This window comes from Dermochelys coriacea, chromosome 12 (assembly GCF_009764565.3).
Source record: "Dermochelys coriacea isolate rDerCor1 chromosome 12, rDerCor1.pri.v4, whole genome shotgun sequence".
Lineage (NCBI taxonomy): Eukaryota > Metazoa > Chordata > Testudines > Dermochelyidae > Dermochelys > Dermochelys coriacea.
Genome location: NC_050079.1, coordinates 10,226,510 through 10,250,590, shown reverse-complemented (window position 1 = coordinate 10,250,590; position 24,081 = coordinate 10,226,510). Strand labels below are relative to the sequence as shown.

Sequence of the window (24,081 nt, the reverse complement as noted above, 5' to 3'; positions counted from 1 at the left end):
GAGGGAGTCTCACCCCAGCTCCCTGCTGTTGAAGCCTTTTGCTGATCGCCTATATACACTAAACCCTGCCTCCCTGCAGCCAATTTTCAACTTATCAGGGCCTGGAAATACCAACAAGTGAGGAACACTGAGTGTACAGCTCTATTGTGGGGTAGAAGGAGGAAGAAAAAAATAGATCATGTCTGCAACAGAGTAGGGGGTAGGTCAGATGGGGTAGTTTGCCAGGAAGGTTTAAAAAGCTCGGCGGGGATGGGGAGAGAGGTTCTGTGCAGGAATCAAGGGAGAAGAGACACAAAGGGATCAGAAAGAGGGAGTAACTGAGTGCAAGCATTCCTATCCTCATTGCAATTAGAAGGTTTTTTTGTATTCGTTCTGAAATGGAAGAGTCCCATTAGATCAAAAGCATAGCCTGCATGGACAATATACAGTCCCCGAAGGGAGGACATGTCCAAAGCAAATGCAGTCAGTTTAAGATACGGGTGCTAAGTGAGTATAAAATGCTATCAAATCAGAAAGGAACACTTTCTGATTCCACTCCCTTTGCACAGCTACAAGTAATTACGCAAGGTGCAAGTAGCAATAGATATGCTGAGTTAGTCATGTGTTCTGTTTTGTTCACAGGTACCTTGTTAGATCCTGAAGGATTGTATGACGAAGAAGTGTGCACTCCAGATAACCTACAGAAGTATGCACTCAATCTCTTTCACTATTTGAAAAGCTAGTTTGTCATTTTCCATTTAATATTTTAATTCAGGTTATAAGTGACTAAAATTTATTATCTGATGGCTGTTTGGTGGCCTTTGAAAAATGTTGCTTACCTTTGATTTGGCAATAGCAGCAGAGGTACTAAGAATTTAATTAATTCTAGAAACTGTACTGACTTTGCATCTCTATAGGTGGTTCTGCCTGACCCACAGGAATACTGTGAATATGGCATAATGTAAATATGTATAGATAATAAAAAGTTAAACCACTATAGTATTACTGCCCAAGCCAGATAGGGGAGTCATGCTGTCTTATGGCCAAGTGGAAGACTTCAGATTCTAGAGATGTAATTCTGACATCTTTAACCAGCACTAGATTTACACCAAAACAACATTTAAAAAATGAAATGTGTGTGTGTGGGGTGGGGAGAGGGGGGATAGAAACAGGACTAAGTAAACTCTAGATCTAACCAACCTTGAATTTTGAGGAAGTTTGGATCATGACTCCAAAACCTGTGGCTATTAACCATATTATCAAAAGAGGAATGCACTATAGAATTCAAAGCTGGCTAATATTCAGTGAATTCACACCTCTGTATACATTCAGTTTGTTGGAACAGGACAACAAAACAAAAGTTCTGAATGCCACTAGACAGGCCCTAGCACAGCCTGTTTGAAGACCTCTCCACACCTGACCAGTCCAGTGGACTTGGTACTAACAATGAAGGAACTATTTGAATAAAATAACTGGCCCAAGAGCTACAACTCAACCCAGACTAACCCAGTGAGGTTATGTAGATGCTGTCATAGTAGTAGAAAGCTCCCATAATTCATTGTACATAAACAAACCCTGGGGGGAGGGGGAGAGAAGATGATCATTACATCAAACATGCCGTGGGGGGCAGGGTGGAAGCTGAATATCAGTCAATAGTACTGGCCTGTACTTGCAGTTTATTTGCATGGTGTGTTTGATTTAGCTGTACGTCTTGGGCATGTTCCAACTCACTGGTGCAAAAGACCACTTACCAAAGGCTGACAAAACCTGAGGAGGCATTTCTTTAAGGACTATATGAGACCTTAGATGATAATACTGCTGAAGCAATTCTGATGCTAGTTTAGTACTTTGCTGAGCAACATCTTTAACAGACAAGCATGTGCTTGTCCTTTGGACATCTTGTCTTCATTAGTAGATTATATAAATCATCATAAGTACAGAAGATCCAGTTGCTGCATGGTATCAAAACATACTTTCTACAGAATTTCTGGAAGAAAGTCTATGAATGAAATATACAACAGTGATAATAAGGTTGTTTGAATTGTCTGAAACTTGGTTAAATATGTGAAACAAGGGTAGACATGAAACTTAACTAAGCTAAAATTTAGTTGTATGGAACTTACAGATTTTAAAAGGTAAAGTCTGTGCCTAGCCTATATTCAACAATTTACAAGCTGTAGTCTGTTTTAGGAACACCTTATTAATCAGCAGTTATTAAGGGCAAACTTCTCAACAGGCCTCCAAAATCTACAAATCTAATTACATTTGCATATTTGCCTGTGCAAGCCAAATGACCCCTCTCTTACATGTACATTTCCAGGCACATCCATTCAGATGTACAAGATGCAAAACTATCCTGTACTAAAGGCATTTATGCAAGTAAAAGAGGGGTCCAATTGGCCTGCACAGGCAAATCTGCACATGTAAATATGCATGTGCACATGATTCCCCATTTTATGGCTCCAAGTGCAGGCAGGGAGACTTACAAACTGAAGCTCCCTAAAATTTTTGTGGATTAATTTTCAAGGGGTCCTTTGGGACAATTTGTCATTGAACAGATTTACTGTTCCTATTAAAATAAACAAATATACAAAAACCCCAACCATAAAAGGAGCTATTTGCATTTAGTAATGAAGATGGGTCACATTGATAAATGGTTTATAAAGGATTAATACTTATGTTACATACATGAATAGGTGAATACTATAGATTGTTATAAGCAACCCACTGAACTCTTAATTTATTAGCCATTTATTCAAACATCTGTCATTTATTAACTAGAAACTATTTATGTGCAACCGTAATATTATTATCTAGAAACTATTTATGTGCAACCGTAATATAAAGTATGACTGAAAAAAAGGGTTCCGGAGTTTTATTACAGGATTAAATGAAAGATTTCTTACCTGCCAAGATTAGCATTGGGGTTCTTCTTCTCTTGGAACACTTAGCAATTTCCTCATCCTCTGAAGTCCTCATCCAAAGCCTACTGAAGTCAGTGGAAAGAAAAGGAGTCTCTCAGGTTCCACAAGTACTAACAAATTTATTTGAGCATAAGCTTTTGTGAGCTACAGCTCACTTCATTGGCTGCATTCAGTGGAAAATACAGTGGGGAGAGTTATACACACAGAGAACATGAAACAATGGGTGTTACCATACAGACTGTAACGAGAGTGATCAGGTAAGGTGAGCTATTACTAGCAGGAGAGCAGGGGTGGGGAGGGAACCTTTTGTAGTGATAATAAAGGTGGACCATTTCCAGCAGTTGACAAGAACGTCTAAGGAACAGTGGGTGGGGTGTGGTGGGGGAGGAAATAAACATGGGGAAATAGTTTTACTTTGTGTAATGATCCATCCACTCCCAGTCTTTATTCAAGTAAGTTAATTGTATCCAGTTTGCAAATTAATTACAATTCAGCAGTCTCTCATTGGAGTCTGTTTTTGAAGTTTTTTGTTGTTGAAGAATTGCCACTTTTTAGGTCTGTAATCGAGTGACCAGAGAGATTGAAGTGTTCTCCGACTGGTTTTTGAATGTTATAATTCTTGACGTCTGATTTGTGTCCATTTATTCTTTTACATAAAGACTGTCCAGTTTGGCCAATGTACATGGCAGAGGGGCATTGCTGGCACATGATGGCATATATCACATTGGTAGATGTGCAGGTGAACGAGCCTCTGATAGTGTGGCTGATGTGATGAGGCCCTATGAATAGATATGTGGACACAGTTGGCATTGATTTGAATGGACTTTTAATCAGGCCCTAAAGGAGGACAGGGATTTTCATTCATAACTTTTCTGGAAGTGATTTAAGGCTTTAGAGAGGCCATCCCCTAGAGGAGGGAAGCACTGGAACTTGGATTCTTCTTCAAGTAGTGTCCCTATGGGTGCTTCACTTTAGAGGTGCGGGGGCGCACACAGACACCTAATCGGAGATTTTTGGTAGCAGTGTCCCGTTGAGCCCCTACATGTGCTCTCCCTCTCTCCTGGTCTGCCTCTTGGGGGAGGGGGGAGGGAACACCCTCACTTCCTTCTCTACTGCCTTAGGCTCTGAGGGAAGGAGCAGTTGTCCCTTCCTTATCTGTGTCATTAGCATACGTAGTGTTTGTTTTGTTACCTTTCTCCCTAAAAGTACTCGGGCTAGTGTTTTGTTTTATTTTATTTTATTTCATTTCATTCCTTTGGCTTAAAAAGAAAAGAGAAAAAGGAAAAGAACTTCACTTTCCTTCCCTGTCTGGGGGCATTCCCCCCTCTCCCCAGACATCTAGTAGACTCAATTATTTTCTTTTTCAGTTTAAAAAAAAAAGAAAGAAAAGACGATGTTCTTCTTCATATTCCTCCCTGCTAGAGGATGACCCCCCCCTGCCGAGGGGCTTGCCTGGCTCTCTCTGCCCCAAGCGGTGCCTCTCCTGCCAGGAGTCAATTCCTGTAATGGCCAGACACTCACTGTGCCTGGGAGACCCTCACAGAAGTGCTTTACCTGCCACACCTAAAACTGCAGCCTCACAGGAGCTGAAGTAAATATTCCTCCCTATGGAGAACACACTTCAGTCTGCAGGAGACTCTGGTGGGTGTTGACCTTCAATCATCCCTGGAGCCTTCACTTCAAAAGGACAGGAGGACTTGTGGCACCTTAGAGACTAACGCATTTATTTGAGCATAAGCTTTCGTGAGCTACAGCTCACTTCGTTCAGACTAACACGGCTGCTACTTTGAAACCTGTCACTTCAAAAGGGGTTGAGTGGTGAAGAGGAGAAGAGAGAGAGAGAGAGAGAGAGAGAAGCAGCAGCCACCAGCAGACTCCCCCTGGAAAGGCTCCTCCGAGCAATTGGCCAGGCAGAGGGGTGTTCCCCAGTGTGGCCAGGCCATCTCTGTAGGACAATATCAGCAGAGGAACCTCCTGCTGTGAGCTCAGCTGCTGCTGGAGATCAGCACCGAAGCTCTGGAAGCTGAAACCTGAGAAGGGGCTTCCTGCTGTGACCTCTGCCCTGCTCCGAGCTCTGCTCTCCGCACCTACAAGGGGCTTTTGTAAGCTCTGTGCTGCTCTGAGCTCTACTCTGGGCAACTACTGCACCGAGAGGGCACAGTTACTGTACCATTTCTAAAAGAGCGACACAGAGAAGCCCTGCTGTCAGCTCTGCTTCCACACAGAGACACCAGAGGCTTCCACCTTCATGCTCTGAAGGAGGGGACAGTTACCAGACCATCTCTAAAAGAGCAGCATAGAGAAACCCTTTGGTACCAGATGCAACAAAATTCCCATCTAGGAAGTGTTCTGCACCTTCCCAACCATTGATACTGACTTCAGACACTCCTCTGGGTTTCCGGATGAACCCATGATAACACAGGTATTCTCATATTCTGGAGACCTGTGTACCCAGAGAGATACAATTACCATACCGTCTCTAAAAAAGTGGCACCCACAAACTTTTTGTACTGGGAAAAACTCTCATTTAGGGAGTGCTCTGCCCAACTATCGGTACTAACAATATACCACGGACCCACCTCTGTGGTACCAAATGAACCCATGGTACTGCATGAGCACTGATACCCTGGAGACCTGATGATTGGGGAAGAACCACAATCCCCATTACTTGGTACCAGGACCCCAGTATCAAGCACATCCCGGCACCCAGAATCGCTCTTAGCATTGGGCTGTACACTGCCAATACCCCAGTCAGTGGCACCCTTACCCACTGACGAATCTGACACTGGCCGGGAGGAGATCATTCCCTGGCCCCTCAAGGTGGCCCACCACCACACTACAAGGGTCATCCCCAATTCCATCATGCCAACCACCTGTGCCTGCCTTCCTGCCTCTCCCTCCCAAGGCCATATTGTAACTCTTCAGGTATATACACGCACATGGCGCGACCATCTCTGGTGTCTCTCAGGGAGAGTCCACCAGATGGCTTGCTACAGCCTGGCACCTGAGCCAGGACAGGAGAAAACTTTTTCAGAACAGGAAAGAAGGGGGAAGGGGGAAAAAAACAACCAAAAAAAACCCCACCACCTGAAGAGGAAGCTACCTCTTCAGCACACTTCTCCTCATCTCTCCCAGATGAGACTGTGCTGCTCACCCCTCATCGCTGGGTGAAGATTTAAGAACTTTCTGGATCTTACCAACATGGTTGCAGACGAGCTGCAGATTCCCTTATAGGAGGTGGCAGATACACAACACAAGTTGGTGGAAATTCTGCACGCTACCTTCTCATCTAGAACTTTCTTCCCAATTAATGAGATGACTCTAGATCCTACCGAAATCATCTGTCAGAGCCAGCCTCCATCGCACCAACCAGCAACAGAGTGTAAATAAAAACAACCCTACATCTCTACCCAAAGAGGCAGACTTTGTTTTCAATATCTGCAACCCAACTCCATCATAGTGGAGGTTAATGCATGAAGCAAGCAACATAATGCCAAGTCAACTCCATATGATCCGGCTTCGCAAGTTGGCGTATTCATCAACAACATTACTGTTCAGAGTCATAAATTACTAAACTGTCATGGCCAAAACAATTTTGTTAATCTTGGGAAACCCAGGATGTTTCTGAAACATTACTGGAAACACAAAAAGAATAGATTCAGACCATTCTTAGAGAAGGTCAGTTAATAGCTAGACTGATTCTTAGAGACACCACTGGATGTAGCTGTTACAGCTGCCCGCCCAGTCTCCATGACAGTGGTACTGAGGTAGGTTGTGGGTTTTTTTTTTTTTGTTCGCTACACCTCTCTAGATTGCCCAAAGAGCTACAGACTTCCAATTTGAAGGGCCAAACTCTTTGCGGAGAAGACAGATTTTCTCTCTGCATCCTGAAGGATTCTCGGGCCACACTACACTCCTTAGGAATCTACACTGTGGAACAGAAGAGAAGATATACCTCTCAACCACACCACAGATCACAATCTTCTCAGTACTCACCATCTCTGTGCAGTTATGGGCCACAGTGTAAGAGGCCCAGGGCTCAAAAGTGAGAACATTATGCGCCCCAGTCCATGACCTCTCCAACGGCCTCTTATAAGCACTTTGATGAGCTGGTCGGGGGCCTGAACAATGATCGCATCAGCTGCTATCTATACACCTGTCACACCACTCAGAAGTCACCTTACTTCACAGCAGTTAGGACCAGCTCTAGAGCAAAGAGATTGATTTCTAGCCCTGAACTTACAGGGTGCCTACTTCCATATCTCAGTACAACCATCGTATAGGAGATTTCCTACTGCTTACCTTTGGGGCAGGATCATTATAGGTACAGACTGCTCCACACAGGGTAGTCTCCAAGGTTCACTTCATTGTAGTGGCATACTAACCCTGGTACAGTGACTGGACTTTATCAGCACCAACCTAATGCAATACAAGCGAGAGTGGACCTCTTACTACCCACATTCACCACCCTGGGACACATGTCTTCGTAATATGCTGGGGAGCTCACCTACAAAACAACAAGGTTCAGGACAAATGGCCTTCCACAGAAATGACCTTCCATATCACTCTTTTGGGGCTAGGGGCTGTCAGGAGTGCCTGTGCACAAACTCTGCCTTTCATTAAACAAAAAAACTAAACCCACACACAAAGGTTATGATGGACTTTATACAAAACATACAGGTCACATTAACTGCCAAGGAGCTGCCAGATCTCCCTCCCTCTGCAAGACAACATTCAAACTTTGGAACTGATGCACCCATCACAATGAGCTCATCTCAGCTGTCTGTCTACAAGGGATACAGAACGGGATAACCAACAGTCTCATTTGGCATTTTCTCACGACAATGAGTGTATACTGAATTCACAGGTGTGTCAAGATATAGCCACCCATTGAGGAAACATTCACTGACAGTTGCCCTCATCTTCCCAGCAGACAGGGCCCACTTCTATGTCTTTTCCCAGTTTCCTACCCTGTCCAAGATTCTGTTGAAAATTCAATGAAACAAAGCAAGAGTTATTGTCATAGTCAAGAGGGGCAATCACAAGTCTGGCTCCCTTACCTGACACAGATGGCAATGTGCCCTCCTGTTCCTCTGACATCAGCCCATTCCTCACCTGCTCTCTCAAAACAGTGGGCTGACCCTTCACCCCAACCCATGAGTCCTCCGCCTCCAGGCCTAGATCTTTCTTTGGTCCAAGGCTTAGAAGCAGAATGCTCTGACAAGCTGAAACACATGTTGCAACACAACCACAAGTTGACCACTCCACATACCCATCTACAAAATGGAAATGTCTCCAAGTTTGTACCATTCCAAATGGACAGACCCAGCCTCATCTTTCCTCCCTCTGATTTTGCACTACATTTTAAACTCTCACTCAGCTCCCTAAAGGTACATCTCATGGCGAAAATGGCTTCCCCCTTGAAGTTTGTTCAACCACTAAGGTAGACTCTTTAAGGGCATTGGGACTCTCTTCCCCCATGTGACACCACCCACTCCAGCCTGGGACTTTAATCTAGTTCTCAGGGCTTGGACTAGGCCTCCCTCCGAGTCCAGGGCAACTTGTTCTCTCTTACACCTGTCCATGACGACAGCATTTCTAATTTCCATCGCCTCAGCTAGGCACATAGGAGAAATAGCAGCCCGGATGGCACACACATCATTCACGGCCTTTGTCTTTAAAAACAAACAAAAAACAACTCTAAGGCCATATCCCAAGTTTCTCCCTACTTTTTCTGCCCTTTCCATATGAATCAACAGATCCATCTCCCTGTTTTTTCCCAAAACCACATTGTGACAACTGGGAGACAATTGTGCATATTCTAGATATTAGAAGGACATTAGCATTCTACTTGGACAGGACTAAGGACTTCAGGAAATCCCCTAAACTCTTCCTTTCGTCCACAGAAAGATAAACTCTGTGATATCTCCTCAAAGACTATCCAAATGGGTCTCTAGTTGCATTAATCACTTAGCAAGGGCACAACTTGCTTCCGTCCATATGCACTCCATGAGAACAGTTCCTACCTCAATCACATTCCATAGGGATACCCCTATCTTCTCAATCTATAGAGTAAGGATTGGGACCTCCGTCCATACTTTCGCAGAACATTATGCAATCACTGAAGATTTGACCGCTGACACCATCTTCGACTCCACAGTACTCTCTGTAGTAAAAGACTCCGCTCCGAAGTCCCAGCCTCCAGTGGTGGGTACTGCTGCGGAGTCACTTAAAGTGTAGTACCCATAGGGACACTACTCGAAGAAGAAGAGGAAGTTACTCACCTTGTACAATAACAATGGTTCTTCGAGATGTGTGTCCCTATGGGAGCGCCACAACCAGCTCTCCTCCCCTCTACTTTAGAGTTCTCTATAGTGCTCTGTGGTAGAAGGAAGTGTGTGGGGGGGTTCTCCTGTGCAGTGCTTGATAGCCTCGAGGCAGACCATGAGGGAGGGAGAGCACATGCGCGGCTCAATGGCACACTGCTATCAAAAATCTCCAATTAGAGGTGCAGGGGCACATAGACACCTAAAGTGGAGCACCCATAGGGGCACACATCTCGAAGAACCATCATTACTGCACAAGGTGAGTAACTTCCTCTTCAGGCCTTGGCCAGTGATTTGCAGGTACTATTAATAACATTTATCTGTAACTTTAGAATCCACATTGCATTAATGATTTTAGATTGATTAGATTTTTAAAAGCATTTTAATTAACTTTTACAAAGCTCATTCATAACTGATATGCATAGAGAATCTAAAATCGTATCATCAGCATAAAGATGGAGAGGAGCTTCCAGCTATCTGACTTATATTGTTAATGTAGATGGCAAACCAGACTGGGCTTAAAATAGATGCTTGTAGAAATCCTTCAGTAATAAAATTTGGCAGTGATATAAACCCATCCAATTTAACAAACTGTTTATATTGGCAAAGGTAGCTCTGGAAACAGTTCAGCAAATCACAGTCAATGCCAATCTCTTACAGTCTATTAATAAAATCACCGTCCACATCATTAATTGCTTTAGTTGAGTCAATGAAGGTACAGCACAGACTTGTCCCTTATTAAAAGGATAAGTAATGGGAACTATCATATGAGCTAGAACAAGCCTGCCCCCCTCATTAGAAGAATATAATAAGCATAAATAGTGAGCAAGCTGTTTATTAACTAATCTTTCCATAAATCTAAGACAAGTTAATAAGGTAGATATTGATCTTTTAGAACTTGGACTCTACATTGCACCATTGTTCAGAGTGAACACACTTCCATTTTGAAAGAGCCTTAGCTGTAAAGCTGAGCTTTTAATTTAGGGCAAGTCATTTCTTCTCTCAGAAGGTGAAAATTACCCTGATTCAGAGGGCCAACACAAGGCCATCTACATCATTTAAGCACCACACAAGGTCTGTGGGGGTGGGGTGGCGGGTGGAGTATTCACTAGTTTTACAGAAGTACCGGAACAAGGTCTCCACAGTCCAGCACAGAAGGCCGCAGTAGGGACCAGGCAAGAGATGGGATTCAGATCTACATTTATGAAGATTCAGTGGCCCCAATGCAATGTGTGTGGAAACTGTATGGCACACAATTCCATGCCACAAGCTGGAACAATATCAGCAGAAGGGCTATGGGGCTTACACAGTTTCCTGCCCCCCTGGGTTTTGGGATGGCTTAACCAAGCTTTGTGCAGGTGGAGTGAAATTGACTCCAGAATGTCAGACACCAGATCATATTCTCTCACTCATGTATCATACTTTTTGCAGGTGTTGTTTTACTGTGTGGATTCATCAAACAGTCTGATATTCAATATTAAAAATGAGCTGTGCGGATTAGTTGTGATTGGCCAGTATACTCACATGCTCTAATTGGAGGTGTCATAAATTTTGCAATAGGCAAGAAGGTTTTTAAAAAAAGTCACCTGGGGGTATTAAATCTCTCAAGGAGAAAAGATTTGGAAGATTTTTTTTTAAACCCTTTCTCCTTCCTTTGTCCTAGGTCCTATCTGAGGCATCAGCCCTATAAAGTTTAGATTGCTGTGTATATCATATTGGCCAGGCATAAATTACATTCACATGGAGTAGTCATGTGCTACTTCTGTGGCATGGCATACACCCTGCTGTATCAAGCAGCATCCCCTCACATATAAGTGATACGAATTTTACTGAGCATACAAATTTAAAATTCATTGTCCTGGTGTATTTGAAATGAAAATTCCTTTTCCATAAACAGTTGTGCAGATAACTCAATCACTGAAATGGTCACAGGAAGTGAATATAAAAGAGAGAGAGAAAGAGCGTGTGTGTGTGTGTGTGTGTGTGTGTGTGTGTGTTTCCGTCGCAGCATTGGTCCGGCTCTGCGCAGCTTTTGCTCAACTTCATTATTTAATTTGCGCTTCCCAAGTCTGTGTGGGCTGCTGCTTTTCAATAGAGGTCAGCTTGATTATAGCCAGATCACTTTCTTGAATCTAAATGAGACTAAAAGAACACAATTTTCAGAAACAAGCTGTAGAATGAATAGTCTGACTCTCCATGTAACAGGATCAGAATGTTCTAATAAGCTATTTTAACACAAATAAATTACATGGCAGTCCAAATTTGAAACATCCTATATGAAAGAAAATTTCCCTTTATAACATGGTTATTAAAAATAATCTGTCTGGTCTTAGATAACTATCAGAACATTCATATTTATATTAAATCAAAGGAAACAAATGCACTGCAATACATTTATATTCCATAGACTTAATAGCCAATCATACCATGTTATGGTGGATTATTATCTTGTAAAGGTGGGTAAAGTGCTTCTTATAAGAATCAACTTTAGCCAATTATAATTTGCATTTACTCTCAATTTGCCAAAAAACTAAACAGTCCTCTTAAGTTCTTGCCTTGTCCCAGTTCAGATTCTTTTGAAGGAGGGAATTTTGAAAGATGATGATAAAACCAGGGACTATTTCTCTTCCTAATTTCAATCATTTCATAAGAGTCTTGTACTTGTCACCTTTAACACATGCGCACACACACACACACACACACACACACACTCTCTCTCTCTCTCTCTCTCTAACTACTAAACCCTTTCCTGATCATTTTAAAAAGCCAGGACATCAAAATGTTATTTTTTCCCCTCAAGATGAATGTAAAGGCTTTGTACCTGCTAGGACCCAAGTTCATGGCTCAGTGTTTCTGCTGCAACAGTTGATGATGTAGCTTAATGATGTAATCAACTTTTACAAGGGAAACCACAGACCTCTGAGCTCAGGTTCTGGCAGGCAAATGCAGTAATTGTATATACTAAATTCACATGGTGGATCTTTATGCCAATATTCTACTTTCCTTCCCAGTGCAAAACTCCTACTGACATCAGGGTCAGATCCACACACATAGTGGGATATCAGTATTGAGACTCATTGTGAGAACGTCCAAGCAGAACTGTCCCCTCAGTCAGCTGTAGATTAATATAATCTATGCTGTAAAATGAATGCCTGAAATAATGGATTTCACTCCACTACTATTTACACTGTAAACTCCTCCGGACAGCACATAGCACAATGATAGCTTATTCTACACATAGGGGTAGAGCTGGGAGATATTTAACAGGCTTGTGTTTTTTGTAAACCAGGGTGCTGGAAAGTGAAGAAGGGAGGAAAGGATACGTGGTCTATCCCACCAGCAAGAACCATAGTTCAAGTCAAAAGGGGAGGAAGGCATCACTAAAAGGCAGTGGGAGGAGGATTGACTACATGCTTTACACAGAAGAGGGTGTCTACCTGGAATGGAAAGTGGTGAGTCTCCATGAAGTGAACTGTAACTCAGAATGTAAAGTGCTTGGATGGCACATAAGGCCCTGCAGATTTGCGCATAGGGCGAAATTCAAACTCACATCTCCAAAGGCAACTCACCATTCAGACCCTCTCTCCTGCTTCTGTCCTGGGAGGTCTGGGACTTCTTGGAAGTGAGAGAAGGTGGCTTGGAGGTGGGGTGGGGTAAAGAGGTTAAGCAGCCTAAGATAATGTTTGGCAAACTTCCATGAGCATGGGCTGTGTGCAAGAACGCATCAGAACTCAAAAATAGGCTCAGTTCATATGGGTTTGATTCTAATATCTCACATAGCACCAGTAAGTACATCCTCTACTCTACCTTATTTCATGTTTATATAGTGACTAGCATAATGGAGTCCAGTCTTGGTAGGGTCTGCTAAGGTGGTAGGATTATTAGCTACAGTAATAAAGATAATACTGCATACGGATTCTTGGAAAGTGGAAGGAGGTTACAAAATAAAAATGGGAATTTTTTTCCCCTCCAGCCTTAAATTTGGCAGGGGTAATTTTGGGGGGGCAGAAGGTGCTTTTTCTCATGCCCTCTAGCATTACTCTCTAGTTTTTCATTTGATGGTCACCAATTTTTGAACTTTTTGCAAAACCTTATAGAATATCCTGGCCAGTGTAACACAATGATGATGATGATAAAATAAATACACTGTACTTCCAGTGCACCGTGAATCTGGGAGGCCCTCAAAGTAATTTTAAACCTGCTTGCTATGTGATACTATATGCAGGCTGATAAAGCTGCCTATTCTTAAAGCTGCCCAAAATGTCTCATTATAAGGCCACTGAATGAGGCAGAAGGAAATAAAATGTGGTTGCATACTTAAATATTATCGTAATGTTTGCGCACAAGAGAGCCAAATTAAGATTGCATGTAGTTTTTTGTGAAATTATATAGTTGGTGCAGATAGTGGCATCCTATGATGCCCGCAGCCATATGCACAGTATGAATAGTACGTACCATTGGCAGTGGCGAGGAAGAGCGGCACCGATAGCCCCGCTGCCCACTCAGGTTTGGCCTGGCAGCCATTCAATCATGTCTTTTTGGCCAAAATTAAGTGAGCAGCATTGGGACCACAGTGCACAGGGGTTGCAGCACTCAGGTTTTAGCCTGTGGCTCCTTTGTCATGATGGAGGGGCTAAAATTTGAGTGGCATTATGACCCCTGTACACGTAATGTAGGGGCTGTGGGGCTAAACCTGAGTGGTGTGGTGATGCGTTGTGCAGCATGTCGCAACACCAGTTTGGCCCTGCTGTACCACCCCATTTGTCCCATCATGAGAGAGGGGCCATGGAACCAAACTGAGTGGGTGACCAGCACTGCTGCTTTGGGGACAGCTCCTACACTAGGGCTCCCTGCCATACATGGAGTCTGCCCAGCCTCCCCCTTCTTCTAGAAGCCTGTGTCCCCTCCTCAGAAATGGGAAGTGACACTGCACCTGGGCAGGCTGGACTGCAAGGTGGGGGCTGAGTGTGGCACAGATTTGGTGGATGAAGCACTGGAATCAGCAGCTGCATTGGGGATGGCTCCATAGAGATAGATGGTGCATAACATGGGGAAGAATTGTTTGGGGCATACCTGGAAACATCAGTAGTTAAAGTTGCTCCAACACTTCCCATCAGAAGACCCTGGTTTTTGTTCCTTATAACTTTGCCAAACTTCAGTCAATTTGGTCAACTTACTAGTGCTATCAAATGTTCCTCAAGTAACAGAGGTCTGTGACATAGATTAAAAGTTCTAACCCTGTTGATACCAATATGATTACACATGACAAAATTTGTTTTTTCCTGTTTGCTTTTTTTTTTTTTTTTTTAAAAGGACACAGGAAGTTACATTAAGGAAGGTTTAGGTTGCTAAGCACTCAAGAGTTAGGAAATTGCCAAAATGAAGGTTGTTTCTGCAGCCTTAAATTCAGTCTCCTTATGCATATGCAATATGACAGTCTTGAATTCATAGATACTAAGGTCAGAAGGGACCATTCTGATCATCTAGTCCGACCTCCTGCACAACGCAGGCCACAGAATCTCACCCACCCACTCCTACGAAAAACCTCACCCATGTCTGAGCTATTGAAGTTCTCAAATCGTGGTTTAAAGACTTCAAGGAGCAGAGAATCCTCCAGGGTCATCCTTTGGGTCATCCAGTTCCTCCTGTATAATATCCCGATCCTTTTCTGAATTGGCAAGACCTCCCAGCTTTGTATCATCTGCAAACTTTATTAGCACACTCCCACTTTTTGTGCCAAGGTCAGTAATAAAAAGATTAAATAAGATTGGTCCCAAAACCGATCCCTGAGGAACTCCACTGGTAACTTCCCTCCAGCCTGACAGTTCGCCTTTCAGTAGGACCCATTGTAGTCTCCCCTTTAACCAATTCCTTATCCACCTTTTGATGTTCATATTGATCCCCATCTTTTCCAATTTAACTAATAATTCCCCATGTGGCATGGTATCAAACGCCTTACTGAAATCTAGGGTAAATTAGATCCACTGCGTTTCCTTTATCTAAAAAAATCTGTTACTTTCTCAAAGAAGGAGATCAGGTTGGTTTGGCACGATCTACCTTTTGTAGAACCATGTTGTATTTTGTCCCATTGACTTCAATGTCCTTAACTAATTTCGCCTTCAAAATTTTTTCCAGGACCTTGCATACTACAGATGTCAAACTAACTGGCCTGTAGTTACCCGGATCACTTTTTTTTCCTTTCTTAAAAATAGGAACTATATTAGCAGTTCTCCAATCATTCGGTACTATTCCTGAGTTTACAGATTCATTAAAAATTCTTGCTAATGGGCTTGCAATTTCAGGTGCCAATTCCTTTAATATTCTTGGATGAAGATTATCTGGGCCCCCCGATTTAGTCCCATTAAGCTGTTTGACAGGTTTCAGAGTAGCAGCCGTGTTAGTCTGTAGTCGCAAAAAGGAGTACTATGAAGTGAGCTGTAGCTCACGAAAGTTTATGCTCTAATAAATTTGTTAGTCTCTAAGGTGCCACAAGTACTCCTTTTCTTTAAGCTGTTTGAGTTTCGCTTCTACTTCAGATATGGTAATGTCTACCTCCATATCTTCATTCCCATTTGTCATGCTACCATTATCCCCAAGATCCTCTTTAGTCTTATTAAAGGCTGAGGCAAAGTATTTGTTTAGATATTGGGCCATGCCTAGATTATTTTTAGCCTCCACTCCATCCTCAGTGTTTAACGGCCCCACTTCTTCTTTCTTGGTTTTCTTCTTATTTATATGGCTATAGAACCTTTTACTATTGGTTTTAATTCCCTTTGCAAGGTCCAACTCAACTCGACTTTTAGCCTGTCTCACTTTATCCCTACATGTTCTGGCCTCAATAAGGTAGCTTTCCTTGCTGATCCCTCCCATCTACCACTCCCTGTATGCTTTCTGCTTCTTCTTAATCACCTCTCTAAGATGCTTGCTCATGCAGCTTGGTCTACAACTCCTGCCTATGAATTTTTCCCCCTTTCTTGGGATACAGCCTTCCGATAGCTTCTGCAGCTTTGATTTAAAGTAATCCCAGGCCTCCTCTACCTTTAGATCCATAAATTCTTCAGTCCAATCCACTTCCCTAACTAATTTCCTTAATTTTTGAAAGTCAGCCCTTTTGAAATCAAAAACTCTAGTTGCAGATTTATTTTTGTTAATCCTTCCGTTCAGTTTGAACTGAATTCGCTCATGATCACTTGAACCAAGATTATCCCCTACAACCATTTCTTCTATGAGGTCCTCACTACTCACCAAAATTAAATCTAAAATGGCATCCCCTCTAGTCGGTTCAGCAACTGCTTGATGAAGGAATCCATCAGCTATCGCATCTAGGAAAATCTGAGCCCTATTATTATTACTAGCACTGGTCCTCCAGTCTATATCTGGAAAGTTAAAGTCTCCCATGATCACGCAGTTTCCATTAGTATTTACTTTATTAAAAACATTAAAAAGGGCTCTATCCATATCCAAATTAGATCCCGGGGGTCTATAGCACACCCCAACACTATCGTAGAATTCAGAGTAGCAGCCGTGTTAGTCTGTATTTACAAAAAGAAAAGGAGTACTTGTGGCACCATAGAGACTAACACATTTATTTGAGCATAAGCTTTCGTGAGCTACAGCTCACTTCATCGAATGCATTTATTTACTATCGTAGGAGAGGCTTTACTAGTTATCTTCCCCAATGTAATTTTTGCCCAGACGAACTCTGTCTTATCCATTGCATCGCTTCTTATTTCTTTACATTCTACCTCATTGATATACAATGCTACTCTACCACCTTTACCTTTATTTCTGTCTTTCCTAAACAGCACCTACCCTTCAATACCTGTAGTCCAGTCAATGACTACTATTCCACCATGTTTCTGTTATCCCTATAATATCTGGTTTCACTTCCTGCACCAGTAGCTCTAGTTCCTCCATTTTGTTACCTAGGCTCCTCGCATTGGTGTACAAACATCTTAATTTTTGCTGTTTGGCCTCGCTCACATTTTGTACCCTATTAGTCACAGTCATTCTACAGCCAGTATAACCTATTAGACTGGTATCCACACTGCCCTCGCTCCTTATATACATTCTCCTACCCACATCTGTATCCTTTCTTACTTCGTCTCCTTTCCTCTCAATGCTAAAATCCGGCGTGAAGATTACCTGAACATCTCCCAACCATCTCCCCCAAATTCCTAGTTTAAAGCTCTCTTAATCAGTTGTGCCAGCCTCCATCCTAGAAGTCTATTTCCTTCCCTACTCAGATGAAGTCCATCCCGAGAGAACTGTCCTCTGTCTGTGAATGCCTCCCAGTGGCCATACATCCCAAAGCCTTCCTTATAGCACCACTGCCTAAGCCATCTGTTGACAGTCATAATCTTGTCACACCTTTGTTGCCCTTCTCTAGGAACAGGCAGGATCCCACTAAAGATCACCTGAGTCTCGATTTCCTTAAGCATCTTCCCCAGCCTAGCATAGTCTCCCTTAATACTTTCCAGCGAGAATCTAGCCGTATCATTTGTTCCCACATGAAGGATAATTAGGGGATTCTTTCCCGCTCCCTTTAGGATCCTTTTCAACCTCAGGTCTACATCCCGTATCTTAGCACCTGGAAGACAGCACACCCTTCTATTCTCTGGATCAGCTCTAGTTACAGGCCTGTCTATTCTTCTCAATAAAGAGTCCCCGATCACATAGACCTGCCTTTTCCTGGTGACAGTGCTATTCTCCCGTCTCTCCCCTGTTCCTTCTGGCTGCAAGTTCTTTCCATTCCTATTTTCCCTTATAATCCTCTTCAACCCATCCTGTATCCTCCTGGGGCTCATATTTGGTGTAGTCTCCCTTGACTCTTCCCCTTTTCTTATAGGACTAGCCTCTCTTCTCTTCTTCCTTGCCCTTTCACCTTCAGCGACTACCTTCTGAGCCCCTTCTTCATTTTCCAACTCTGCAAACCTGTTCCTAAGCTCTATTTCTCCTTCACTAGCCCGTCTTTTCCTCTGCCTGGTCCTTTTAGTCACATGCTTCCACTGACCACTTTCCTCACCCAGTCTCTCCTCAAAATTCCCCAGCCCTGCTTCCATCTGTAAGTCTGAGCTTTTCCCTTCAGATACCTCATGTCTTTGCTCCATCATCTGCTCAAACCCCTTCCTAAACTCAACCAGACTTTCCACCTGCATCTCCAGACCTCTGATCTTTTCCTCCATCAGCTCTATCAGACGGCATTTCATGCAGAAAAAACTCTTACCAGGTCCCCCCTCCAGGATCATGTACATACCACAGCTTCCACATCCAGTCGTCCTCATTGTGTCTTCCACTACAGGAGTCACTCCCACAGCTGCCTCCGTATCCGTCATAGCCTTCCCACCTAAGTCCTGTTAATCTGGGAAACACAAGCCACACCAAAAACACCACCCCCCACAGCAAAAACAAACCCCAAACGAGCACCACAACACAACCCCCCCTTACAAACTCCCCTGTTTACAGCTCTGTTTGCTGGCTACTGTACCGTTGCAGCTGTCTGTTTATTACATGAGCACATGCTGTTTTCCCCCAAACAGGATACCTGTCTCATCCAGTACGTGTGTATATATTACAGGTGTAACCTTTGCACTCCAGCAGACAGAAACCCACCCCCAGAGCACTGATTACACTCTCCCCTGGAGGTTTCTGTGGCAGCTTACTCCACCTCTAGCACAGTGGAGCCACTGTCTTTTGGGCCCTCTACATCCATGGAATCAGGGAGATAGGTTTTGGGCTTAAGAAAGTCAACTGGGAGGAGATGTGGAAAATCTAAGCCTGGTGCATTTTGAATACCCTGCATTGATTTTTGCACTCCCCTTTTGTTCCTTTGCAGGAAGTGGAAGAGTTCAACTTTATTACACAGTTAGCAGGTTTGACAGACCACCTGCCAGTTGCTATGCGTCTGATGGTATCTACAGGGGAAGAGGATTCTTAAAACTGACCAGCTTAGACAGAAGTTTAGAAGAGGGAAGTTTCAGTTGATGACTTGTATCAGAGGATAGGAAAGAACTTTTCTGGTGCCACGTTAGAAAAGATGACTAGACCTGACCCAGGCTACCCCCCACAACTCAACTGGCTTTCAAGTTCTTCTCAGAATGTACCAGCATTGGAGGATATAAAGGGAAGAAATTGTGTGGATTGGGACCAATAACAAACCACTGTCACAAGTTGGTCAGGCAACAGGGCAGGGCTGTATCTCAACGCTTTCACTGTGGACCGTAAGGAACCAAGATGGAAGTCCTTATTCCTTTTGAACCAGTGCCATTCTTACTAAACCATGTTTTTATACTAATATATAGCACAATTTAGTTTGTAATCAGTCTGTGAGTTAGTGCTGCTCAATGGATTTTTGCATAATATCTTTGTAAAACTAAGCTAAAGCTTTTTTTTTTCTTTTCTTTTTCCAAGCCTGTTAATGTCGTAGTAGCATGCCTGCATCAGTAGCATGCGCCCGCATTGCATGCCACTCTAAGATAGTAATCATTAAGATACCATGGGGAAATAAGAATAGAAATGGGAATTCAAAATCAGAAACTAGCCAAAGAAAAGCATTCTGGGACTGGCTAAACATTTTCCAACCAACTTGATGGGCTTCAAAACAAAAATCTGTATCCAATTCGCAGATAAGAATCTTACTTTTTCCAGAGTCCTCCATTTAAGGATTATGATTAAAAATCAGACATTAAAGTTTAAGAATCCAGTCCCGCAATCCTTATTCCAACTATATTCCCATTAAAATCAACAAGAGTTTTGCCTGAGTAACAGTTCCAGAATAGAGTCCAAAGTTTGCTATTCACAGGATATCACTTTTACTTTAAAAAGGGGACCATATTCTCTCTCAATGTCATAGGCTTCCTTTCCCACATTTAGGACAGTTTTGATTTACAGTATACGGTAACAGAATATTATGGTCATTTTGAATAGATTCATGTGGTACCATTGATAATACCAGTCTATTCACTGCCCTGACTGGATACAATGAATAAGGAAGGCTTGTAACAAACATGCAAGACATAGGGAAAACAAACAAAAGACATGACTATTTCAGAGAACAGATGAAGAAAGCAGAGTGTGGTTGACAAAAGACTGGTTAGAACTCTGATTTTCAAAGGAACAAAAAGTGGCAGCAGAAGAAAAAATGGAGAACTGAAATGTGAAGATCTTTGTAAAGGAGAACTCTCCTCCTGAACTGAAAATAATTTTTAATGTATGGAACAAAACCTTGCATTCTTTGTGCCCTCAGTCTTCGAGACTTGGCGAGTTAATTTGTATATTTTTGGTGGTGGTTTTCTCTTTCCACTGCACAAACTTGTACATCAGCCCCTCCGTTAGCAGTGAGTTCTCTCTTTATTGTCCCATCCCAGTACCCTACCCTTGTCGTCATCTTCCTACCTCCCCGACTCGTAATTTAAAAAGGGGATTCGTAACTGAGCTTCTCGGCCCTTTGTCCATTTAGGGATGTAAAATGGGGCAAGAGCAAAGGAGGGGATGGAAGCAAAGGCAAACACCACACTGAAGAAATAGGCTTTTGTTCCTAGGGAGAAGAATATTCTACTCAAAAGGATATCTCTGGGCCCACACAATCCACTAATTACCTGTTGCTCTTTAATCCAAGCCATTGCTCCATTTTTACAGTATTTTCCCCATTCTCTACCATCTATATATTGCTTTTTAAAGGAAAAATAAATATTAAATTTACATCTCATCTGGGCCCAAACATGCATCAGTTTAAACAATTTTTAGCCAACCTGATACAAACATCTGTGTGAACACTTATTGTGCTTCAGTTTAAATCTGCTACAGACTTAAACTAAACTGAAATAAGCCTGTTTAAAACAGAAACGAGTCCATGCAGATTCTTGCATCAGTTTAACTATCTAAATTTAAAAACAATTAGTTAAATCTCTGCATGCAGAGAAGCCTTTAGTGTTAATGAAAGAAACAGACGGATATCACTGGCTACAGCCAGGCAGGTGCTAGCAAGTTTTCTCCCTCACACTGCTTTGCCATTGCACCTCAATCTTGACCCGTCACATCCCTCATTTTCCAGTTCTGGGCTCCTTTGAACACATACTGCCTCTCACAACTGAATTGTGCCAAACTGCATGGGAGTTTGTGACGTACAACAAATGGAGACTAGAAAGAGACTGAATTTAGCACCCCTTTTGGTCTAAACAAGAATTGAAACCAAGTGCCAAGAGGTAGAAGCCTGAAGCACTAATTATTTCTCTCTGTATGCACAGAGAGTGTGTGTGCACAGTTTCCTGATTTCTTAGCTCTGCAGTTAACTCAGAAAGACTTTGAAAAAAATGCTTGTAATCCTATTTTCTATCTTGCTTGTATTTTATTAACGTTTTTTTAAAAAAAAAAAAAACAGTACCAATAGCAAATTGTGTACTGCCCAGCAGCTATGCTGCCATATTGCTATCAGTAGTAGAACTAAATCTGAGGTTCAGTATTTTTAATAGCTTTCCTAACAGTGTAAATTAGTTTGATATCAAATTCACTGAGTATCAGTTACAGTTGCTGAATTTATTGACACAGTGTGGGATGTAAACATAAACAATTACTGCCAAACAATGTTATGCTATTTACAGTAAAAACTAATGATGTCTAAATTACTTTCAGTTTAGTTCTGTGAAGTCATGCTGACTCTAAAACACAGGCACTTTCCTTGCCCTTTTGGGGTATGATGAGAGATCTTTTCAATTTTGAAGTAAGCAGTTTCTTAGATTTTGATGTTCTTAATTTTTCAGTGCTCTCTGTTTTTAATTGTTGATCAATAGATAGTTGTAAAAACCAATCTGTCTCTGTTCAAAACAAAACACACCAACTAACCAATATAGTTAGTTGTTACTAATCTTACAGATCTAACTTTGCAAGAGGATGATGTTGGGAGGTACAGTATTGACACTCCATTGTACAAATGCTCTTTGCTTTATTGCATCGATCCTGTGCCTTCTGATGCCTTGATACACTTGAAGGATTTAGAAAATACATTTAGAACATTGTAGAACACACACTTCCCACTCCAGAGGACAGTGTGCCATGTGAAAGAGGAACAGAAATCATTTTCTCCACACTGACTCAAAAAGAACCACTCAGTAATTCTGTTGGCAGAATATCAATCCAAAAAAGCCTTAGAACCCAGGTCATGTGATGGGATATTTTTATTTTCCTTACTTTTTTTAAAAAATAAACTACCACAGGAAATTAAGATGCAAGCAATTCTTCTAAAATAAATTCCAGCCTGATTAAGGACAGCATGACTAGCCCCATTAGCAATATATGATTTACAAAGGGTTTGAGTTAAACTTTCAACAGCTACTCATCCCATTGGGCACAGGAACTTCAGGTATCTCCAACGAGTGAGTGATAATACTTCTTTGTGTTTAATAATGTAGCATCCTTGAACATCAGTACTATTTCTTTATGGGATGACTGTGGACATTTTAGCTGAAGTGTCACCTAATGGCTTTTTAAAAAGACATAATACACACACATGCCCTGAAGCTTCAACTTCTGCTTTTCTTACACTCAATTCTCATTTTACAAGTAATTTCAGAAGAACAGGAGAGTGTTCCTTAAATGAGTATAAACTAAGGATAGCATTTTAAAAAAGGCCTCAGGGTGTTAGGCACCCAAACCCTATTGGCTTTCAATGGGAGATGGTGCCTAACTCCCTTAGGCCTTTGAAAATGCCAGCCCAAAAGAACAGTCTCTAGCCTTTCTGGGCTCATTCAGATCTGGTCAATCTGTGCTTATTTGTTTGCTTGCCTGGAGCTCTGAAAGGCATCACTGGACTATATGCGATCAAATGAGATACCATGCTACAGCCTGCATCAAGCACTGAGGAAGAGTGCTTGTGACATGGCTGAATTCCACATAATGTAATGTTATACTTATGACAGTTATATTTTGGCTAATGTATTCTGCTAGAGTTGGAATAGTATGTAGTAGACTCAGAAATGGGCTGCTCAATAAAGGTGACCTAATAAAGGTGAATTGTACTCAATATTGGCTTCAAGAAGAGCTGCACGTACTCTGCATCCTGCTGAACTGAGTTCTGCATCTGAGGTTTCTTTGAGGAGAGGACGTTGCCTAATAAAAATTCTCTTTTACACCTCACTGCAATGTCTTGTCCCAATAGCTGTGACAGCCAGTCCCTGACTCCTACCTGTTGGATAAAGCATGAAGATTTATGATGGGGCCTGCAATTATTTTTCTTTAAAAAAATTTTTTTTTTTAAATCGCACCTGTCCAGTGATTCAGATTAAACAGATCTGACTGTCCTCAGATTAATATGAGCAGCTCTCAGGCCACTTTTGGTTGGGCTGACTTCAGCCTAGCTCAGAAAGTTATTTTTTCCACTCTCCTTCTGGGTGAAGAGGGGTGAGAGAAGAGGAATGCATAGGAGTCAAGAGTGATGAAGAATTCCTGGCTCTCCTCCATCATGAAAATGGTCACTAAAAACAGGTATTAAGATTATTTGTCCATAACCATCTTGTTTTAAATATGACTATTAATCTTGGTGTTTTTTAAATATTGTATTAATGCTGAGGTTTAGAAACCCAATATAAAAATAACTTTTTTATTTCAATTATTTTTTTGGTATTGTATCCTTCTGGGACCTAATGTTTTTATATGGTAAGCACACACCTGACATTTTGTTATAAATGTATAAAAAACAAGAAATCAAACGTTCATTGTTTTTTTTGCCTGTAAGAAAACCACAGTCTTACATCTGATAAAAACCAGATATTTTGGGGAGAAAAAAGCTTTTTTCTTTACTGGTGCTGAAAGGAATTAATGGTTGATGCAAACAAGATAATAAAATTTCAAGGCTCAAA

The 24,081-nt window shown here is 42.0% G+C and overlaps 1 protein-coding gene across 4 annotated transcripts in view; it reads left to right on the top strand.

The window, feature by feature from the left end:
• The window catches only part of SMPD3 (sphingomyelin phosphodiesterase 3), a 249,145-nt gene extending 225,507 nt beyond the window's left edge, over positions 1-23,638 (top strand). For all 4 annotated transcript variants that reach the window (XM_043495052.1, XM_038367870.2, XM_043495051.1 and 1 more), the window contains 3 exons: positions 622-685; positions 12,519-12,681; positions 19,065-23,638. In XM_043495052.1, the coding sequence (XP_043350987.1) occupies positions 622-685; positions 12,519-12,681; positions 19,065-19,166 (329 nt within the window). In that variant the 3' untranslated portion in view covers positions 19,167-23,638. The remainder of the gene's footprint in view (positions 1-621; positions 686-12,518; positions 12,682-19,064) is intronic.
• Positions 23,639-24,081: the final 443 nt, after the last annotated feature.